The 7,338-nt window shown below is 53.4% G+C and overlaps 1 protein-coding gene across 1 annotated transcript in view; it reads left to right on the top strand.

The window, feature by feature from the left end:
• The window catches only part of VWA3B (von Willebrand factor A domain containing 3B), a 151,194-nt gene that overhangs the window by 22,206 nt on the left and 121,650 nt on the right, over window positions 1-7,338 (top strand). Inside the window, 1 exon segment of the mRNA XM_014536417.1 lies at window positions 400-559. Within this exon segment, the coding sequence (XP_014391903.1) occupies window positions 400-559 (160 nt within the window).

Here is a 7,338-nt window from a genome sequence, read left to right as displayed (position 1 = left end):
AACATCAATGATGAGAATCATTGATTGGCTGCCTCCTGCATGCCCCCTACTGGGGATCAAGCCCACAACCTGGGCATGTGCCCTTGATCAGAATTGAACCAGGGACCCTTCAGTCCGTAGGCCGACGCTCTACCCACTGAGCCTAACTAGCTAGGGCACTTCCTCAATAATTTTAATCTACTTTATAATGTTTGAAATTCTCCTCCATAAACATTGTTTTCCCAAGTCAGTACAGCTGATGGCAGGTAATGGTGCTTTGGAAACCTCTTTCAGAGGCTGGGAGCTGCCTGTCTTTCTGTCAGTGCTGATGTTAAGTGGCTGCTGCTCAGGACTGTGAGACTGAGGGCTGAGAGCTGTTGTTGACCGCTGCTGGTGACAGCCCCATGCGATTCCTTTCAGGGCTTCCCGAGAGCCTGTGAAATGGCAGGAGAACGCTGCTCCTGCGATGGAACAATCCATAGCTGCCGCCATCAGTTGGGTGAAGAAGCTGACCTTTGAGCAGGCTCTGAGCCAGGCTAGCCGCCTGGACGCTCTGCAGGAAGCGGGGAGAGACAGAACTGTAAGTGTGTATCCAGGGCTGGCCCCGGTCACGAAGGTGGCTTCAGGCTTATGTCTCACCTCAGTATCCTCATACTGCCGTTCAGCTGATCCGAGTCCCTTCCCAGGGGCATCCCACAGGGGCTGCCTCATTGGCACTGAAGAGCCCCATCGTCTTAATCCTGTTCTCCTCTGAATTTGGAACCAAGTGAGACAGAGTGACAAGCCCCAGACAGGGATCAAAATCACAGCTTTGGCGATGGCAGAGCTGGACCAGCCAAAATGAGACTCCCTAACACCTGTCCTCTGGGCTCCTCTGGTGGGGTGACTGGGGTCGACCCTCATTTACGAGAGCCACATGCTGCTCAGAGCCCCTGAGCATCGAGGAAGGACAGGGTGTTAGGACCTGGTTCTGCATCTCTAACACTTTAATTCCACTCTTGCTCTCCTGACAATTAGATGAATCAGGCACCTCTTATGGGAGGAGAGGTTGGAAGAGTCCTCATAGCACCCTTCGATGAGGAAGTAGGGCTTCCCCCACACCCATGTTCTGAAGCTTTCCCACTTCCCCTTCTCACAAATGGGTCTGTCATGTGCTTTCCAAGGTGATGTACATCCATGCCAGTGATTCATCCATTTTCAAATGTGAATGTATTCACATATATACATTTTGATAGTGACCTTTTGGAAATAAAGATTAACTGGAAGAAGTGATTAATGGTGGTGTTCTATGTGTCTTTCAGCCACAAGGATGTGTGTTTTTGTGAGTGACTCTAATGGTGGGATTGTCAAGCGTTAGTGGCAAGCCAGAGAGGAAGTCCTCTGGGCAGGTGGGTCCTTTGACCCGCCTCAACTCCCTGCCTGGGGGTGGGTCCCCTTCCTTTGAGATACAGCTACTTAATTAATACTTATTAATTAATATTAACATTTAATTGCTTTCCAACCCTGGAAGCTGGGGAATTCTATAGATTTCAAGCTTTATTCTGCTGCGTTAAGAAGTCCTTTCTTGGGCCAGAAGGCCGTGTGCTGACACCTTGAAAGGGTAGTCCTCAGTGGTCACCAGGCTGTGTTTATGGATACTGAGGAGGATGGTTTGACATTGGAAACACATTGTTTATCCTCTCGAAGCCGGAAGAGCAAATGTTTCCCATTAAAGAAGAACAAAATACAACCTACTTTGTTCTTTGGCCTTTCAAGTTTGTCTTAACATCTGTAAAATTTTAAGGGTCTGGACATTGTAATTAGCATTCAAGAAATGGGCCATTTCACAGGCTGTGTGTGTGTGTGTGTGTGTGTGTGTGTGTGTGTGTGTGTGTGTACATACACGCGCGCCCTCATGGGTGTTTTCTTTCTTTGTTCACCTGGCTACCCTTATCACAGCTGACTGACACCTTGACTGCAAGATTTCCCCGTGACCTTGATTTTCTGTTTTACTTGCCTCTGGTTTGTGCCTCTCCTTTCTCTGGGCTTCATCCCAGCGCAGGAAACAAGGAACATTTCAGTGAGTTCCAGGGAAGTCCAGAAGAGGAAGAACCCAGAAAGAAGCCAACACACACTGACCATCAAATGCCCCCTGAAGACCTCGAGGAGAGACTGTGGAGTATGGCAACTGCAAAGTGCGTTAGACAGGTGGTCCCTCCACCTCGCGCTTTGCTTGGTTGTGGTCCCAAGGGAAATTCTGTAAATGCAGCTGCCTCGTGGGTGAAACTGCCCATCCTTATGCTTTATGAGGAGTAAAGCAAAGCTCGCACGTGTGTGTAGGTGGGGTGGGGAGGGAATGGGTCCCCTGCTCTGTGAAACTCAGCCCACCCCAGTGAGTTTCAAACTCATCCATGTTGCTGCCGTTCGCTGTGACTAGAAAAGATTAGGGCTTAAGAAACTTGAACAATAAAGCTAAACACCCAGACTTTTCCTACTGAGGGTAACCTGCTTGGGGTTAGCGTCTCCCAGAAGCGAGTCCTGAGAGGAACCAAGAAAGTGAGTATTGTCTTGTGTCCAGAGACGTACTCGGAGGTTGGGTTTTTGTATCAGTCCCCACGAGAAGGGGGGTCCCGTGTGCTTGGTTACGGGGAGGGAGAATGTTCAGAGGCCCTGGCCTCCTCCGGACTGGGCTCTGTCGCCGCAGACGGGCCAGGAAGATTGAACAGCGGGATGAGCATGAGCCCTCACGTCCAGAGGAGCCGGGCAGAGGGTGGGCTTACATCTCTCATCATGGCAGGTGAAGAGCACTGTACATGGGTGAAGTACTGAAGTGTCCTGGGAGGAAGTCCTGGCTCATGGGCAGGGCAGCCTGGGGTGCTGGAGGGATTCCGCAGTCTAGAGGGGCTGGCATCACCCTCAGGGCCCAGGTGTGCTGTCCGGCTCAGGGCTCTGCCCCGCGGCACACTGCGGTCAGAACCCTGCACACGTCTCTCGGAAGTTGGTAGTTGCTCAGTCTTTATGGAGGAGGAGGTGCAGGGCCCAGAAGGCCTGCTGGCCCAGGACATGTTAGGAAGGAAAGACTGGTGCTCTCGGCTGCCTGAGAAGCTAACCAGGGGCCCTGCCTCTGCTTTCACAGCGGCCACCTCCCCAGGGGCTCCTGTTCTCTCTCTGTTCTCTCAGCCTCTCTCCCATCCACTGAAAGGCACAAATGTGTTTACCCTTTTACTAGACGGCTAAGTGGGTGAATGGGAGACGGACCCCCGTGATTCCATAGGAGCCCCCCACTGGGCAGTAGAGAAGGAGGGGCCACCTCAGGCGTTCCATTTACTTCCTTCAGAGATGCAGACAGGCATCAGCTCTCACCTCTGTGTGCTTAGCAGTGGCAGTGCCTGGCAAGGGCTCGCTAAGTCTTTGGTAAACAATGAAGGAATAGGAAGGAAATAATGTTGATATTCTTCTTTTTAAATGTTTTTTATTGACTTTTAGAGAGAAAAGAAGGGAGAGGGGGCCCTGCCTCTGCTTTCACAGCGGCCACCTCCCCAGGGGCTCCTGTTCTCTCTCTGTTCTCTCAGCCTCTCTCCCATCCACTGAAAGGCACAAATGTGTTTACCCTTTTACTGGACGGCTAAGTGGGTGAATGGGAGACGGACCCCCGTGATTCCATAGGAGCCCCCCACTGGGCAGTAGAGAAGGAGGGGCCACCTCAGGCGTTCCATTTACTTCCTTCAGAGATGCAGACAGGCATCAGCTCTCACCTCTGTGTGCTTAGCAGTGGCAGTGCCTGGCAAGGGCTCGCTAAGTCTTTGGTAAACAATGAAGGAATAGGAAGGAAATAATGTTGATATTCTTCTTTTTAAATGTTTTTTATTGACTTTTAGAGAGAAAAGAAGGGAGAGGGAGAGGAAAACATTGATGGGAGAGAGAAACATGGATCGGTTGCCTCCCACAGGCATTCCTGCTGGGGATCAAGCCCACACCTGGGCAGTGCCCTGACCGGGAACCAAACCGGCAACCTTTCAGTGCACGGGATGGCGCTCCACCACCTGAGTCACACGCCAGGGCAGTGCTGGCATTCCTGGGCTTGGGGGCTGGATGTGGTCTAAGAGAGTCCCCTCCCCACCTAGGGTGCATATTTGAGTTTTTTGAAGTGAAGGGAGGTGGTCTGCGTGGAACAAGGCAGGCGAAATTGCTGAGCCTCTGTGACTGATAGGGCCGGCGGGTGGACACAGGGACCCTGAAGCCCGGGAGTCCCCAAAGTTGGTGGTGGTCAGGGTGTTAGGGCAGATCTGAGACGTGAGCTGATTAATACCACGGGGGTAGTTCCTGCCGTAGGAGAATCAGAAAACCGAAATTGCTGCTCCAGGAAAGGGCTGCCACAGGCCAGGGAGGATCTGGAAGTTCCACTCAAGGTCCGGGTTGGTCAAAACTGTTGCAGTGGCTAAAGTTGTATGATGAACGAGAAAGTGTTGCCAGACCTCGCCATGCTGATGGGGTCGACTGTCACTGTTGCTTCCTTGCGGAGCGGGGATTTTCAGACCCAGAGGCCTCGGTGCTCTGACCGGCAAGAGCCACGGGCAGTCAGGAGGCAGCCTCTTGGGGCTGGTCCTTCTTCCCCCCAGGCCTGTGGTTGGGAGGCTGCGGAGGACTCCTTGGCGGGCAGATGCAGTTACCCCGGGAAGCTGCTGGACATTGGCTCAGACAGAACAAGACATTTTTAGTGAAACAGAAAAGCTCCGCCCTATTCTATGCAGTATAAAGTGGCAAGAGTTTGTGACGCAAGAAATAGCTGAATGTAACCCACACATTTTCCAGGTCTTGTGTTATCAGATTCAATGAGATTGGCATGAAGGGAAGTGCAGGTCAGTGAGGAAGCTGGCCTGGTCCTGGCTGCCCTGCCCCAGCCGGGCCTGCCCCGGGGAGCTTGGAGGTGCTGGGTGGGGGGAGGGTTCCCGGGGAGATAAACCCCTGAACCAGACGACCTCCTGGACTCAACTTTGGTCAGTGACGTTGACAGCTGGTGGTCGGAGCTTCGGATGCTGTGGGAGCCGAGGAAGTGAGAAGGGTGCCTGGCCTCTGGCCGCTTGGTGTCCATGATCTCGCTTTCACAATGCTGGGTGTTCACCTTCACCTCCAATAGGTGGCCAGCCTTGCCATGAAGAGGCGACAGAGTGAAGTGGTTGAAAGCAAGGACAGCAGCTCATGGGGTCAGGCAGCCTGGGTTTCCTAGCTGCAAGACCAGGTCAATTAACCTGTCCAGGCCTCAGTTTCTTCATCTGTAAACTGGGCGTGAAGATAATTCATATCCCACAGGACTGCTGTATAAAATAATTCATTTAGCTTATTGTCCCAAATAGCAGATGACCCCAGAGCCATTTCACTTTAAAGGGCATTTGGCCAGTTGGGGAGGGGCTGGTGGTAGGCAGCGTATTATCTCCCTGTTCTTCTCAGTGTCTTATGAGGCAGAAAGGCAGGGTGCAGGGGGAGGGGTGGGACAGGCGGCCTCGTGGGAAGCATGTAGCTCGGATACCTGAGAGCTGGCAGAAACAGGCAGTTAAGAAGCTGAGGACTGAACTTAATGAGTAACCCTATCGCCTTCGCGAGGGAAGGAATCCCGACTCGCTGCTGGCTACAGCAGTTTTTAGTTTGATGAAATCTCGAGGGAAACATTCTGCACAGGGATTCCAGACTCCTGGGTGACTGCCAGGGCAAAGCAGCCGGGTCTGCACGCCCTGCAGGGGCGCTGCGGGGTGTCAGCCGGCAGACCACCTAGAGATGTTTACCCTCCCTGACCTCCCCGCCGAGCTAGCAAACCCAGAAGGTGCCCCCGTGTCTGATCCCCGTCTCAGGCCACGTGTGAATTTAGTTCCTCTGAGGGGATGCACCATCCGTGCAACACTTGGCACCAACACAGCTGAAACACGCATCGCTAGGAGTAGCTCAGCGGCATCCGCCCTGCATCTCACACAAGGTCACGGATGACAGCAGGAGAAAGTGGGCCTAGTGCACTTGCTGGAAGAACAATCTTAGGAATAAGGAGGAATCTGGACAACACTGCCACCTGGGTGACTGGCTGAGAGCATGTGCCGCTTCCCTTAGTCTTTACTCCCCTTCGATTCTTTTTAAAGTCGGAGCTGGAGTTAAAAGGCCTGAGAGGAAGTGGGGATGGGAGGTAGGGCAGGCACAGGGGGCTCTTTGGTGTTGGAGGAGGCTTGTTGCTGCAATAGGCTGGTCTCCGCTCCCACTGTGGTCTCCTAGCTCCCAGCCTGCGTCCTCCTTTGCCCTGCCCCTCCTGGCTCCGGGGCACAGAGCCTGTCCTGGCCACTGACCATAGGGTGTCCTAACCAGCTGGGGAGCTGATCATAAGCCCGTCTCTGTGCCAGGTGGGTGTAAGTCCCAGGCTGGAAGTCTGGGGGAGATCATTGATGGTTTACCTTCTGCTCCAGGGGCCTGTGATTAGAGCAGAGAGAGGCTCGTAAGTCCTAAAGGGATAGGCATCTCCTTATCCCTTAAAGATGGGGGTTCCCCCTGGCATCTGGAGACAATCCATCCAGGTGTTGGTAGGCAGGTGTAGATGCTGTGCAGTGCGGGCTCTCTTATGTACATAAGTGTAGGTCATCTTGTTTACTGCACTCTCGCTCTTATATTCATTAGAATTACTTGCCCCAAGTTACAGAGCCCATGGGGGTGTGTGTGTGAGGGGGTGTGTGTGCTATGGAAGGCAAATCCTGGAAAGGAGCAAGGGCGTTGTGGTTGCTGTAGGACCGTTGTCATGGGGCCCTTGGGTGGGACTGACATCACTCTAAATGAAGCAGGGAGCTTTTGGGGATTGCCTCCTATCTGGTGTGTGTGTGTGTGTGTGTGTGTGTGTGTGTGTGTGTGTCCTGACACAGGGGCTGTTCATTCTCTCACTATTTTCATGGCGACAAGAGGCAAGGCCCTGTGGATGGACCTGGGTCTTCGCCTGCTGTGTGAAGTCCGGACAGCCTCACCCCCCTCCGGGCATGCGCTTCCCTGTGAGATGAGACCCGAGGATGAACCAGCCGGGAATGTGTCTTCCTGCCACAGTCTGCCTCAGACCAAGGATGGAGGAGCTGGATTGCAGGATTCTGGCTCCGCCATGGAAATGGCTGATAAGCTTCCTGCCGCAGTGGCTGTGTGTCTTCCTGTTGAAAACAGCTGCTCCTGCCCTTGCCCCTGCGCTGTGTGCTGCACTCATGGGCACAGAGAAAGCTCCTCTCCAGGCTGCCAACCATTTCCTCCCATGCAGTACCCGAGGCTGCGGCCACTCCCACAGACCTTCTTGGCACCAGGCCTTGGATCCCTCACTTCCTGACTTTGGTCCCCAAATGTCCTCACAAAACATTGAGCAGTGCTGCTGCC

The sequence above is a fragment of the Myotis brandtii genome, unplaced genomic scaffold (genome assembly GCF_000412655.1).
Source record: "Myotis brandtii unplaced genomic scaffold, ASM41265v1 scaffold1612, whole genome shotgun sequence".
NCBI lineage: Eukaryota > Metazoa > Chordata > Mammalia > Chiroptera > Vespertilionidae > Myotis > Myotis brandtii.
Note: the sequence above shows the minus strand (reverse complement) of the source record. Positions and strands in the feature narration are given on the sequence as shown.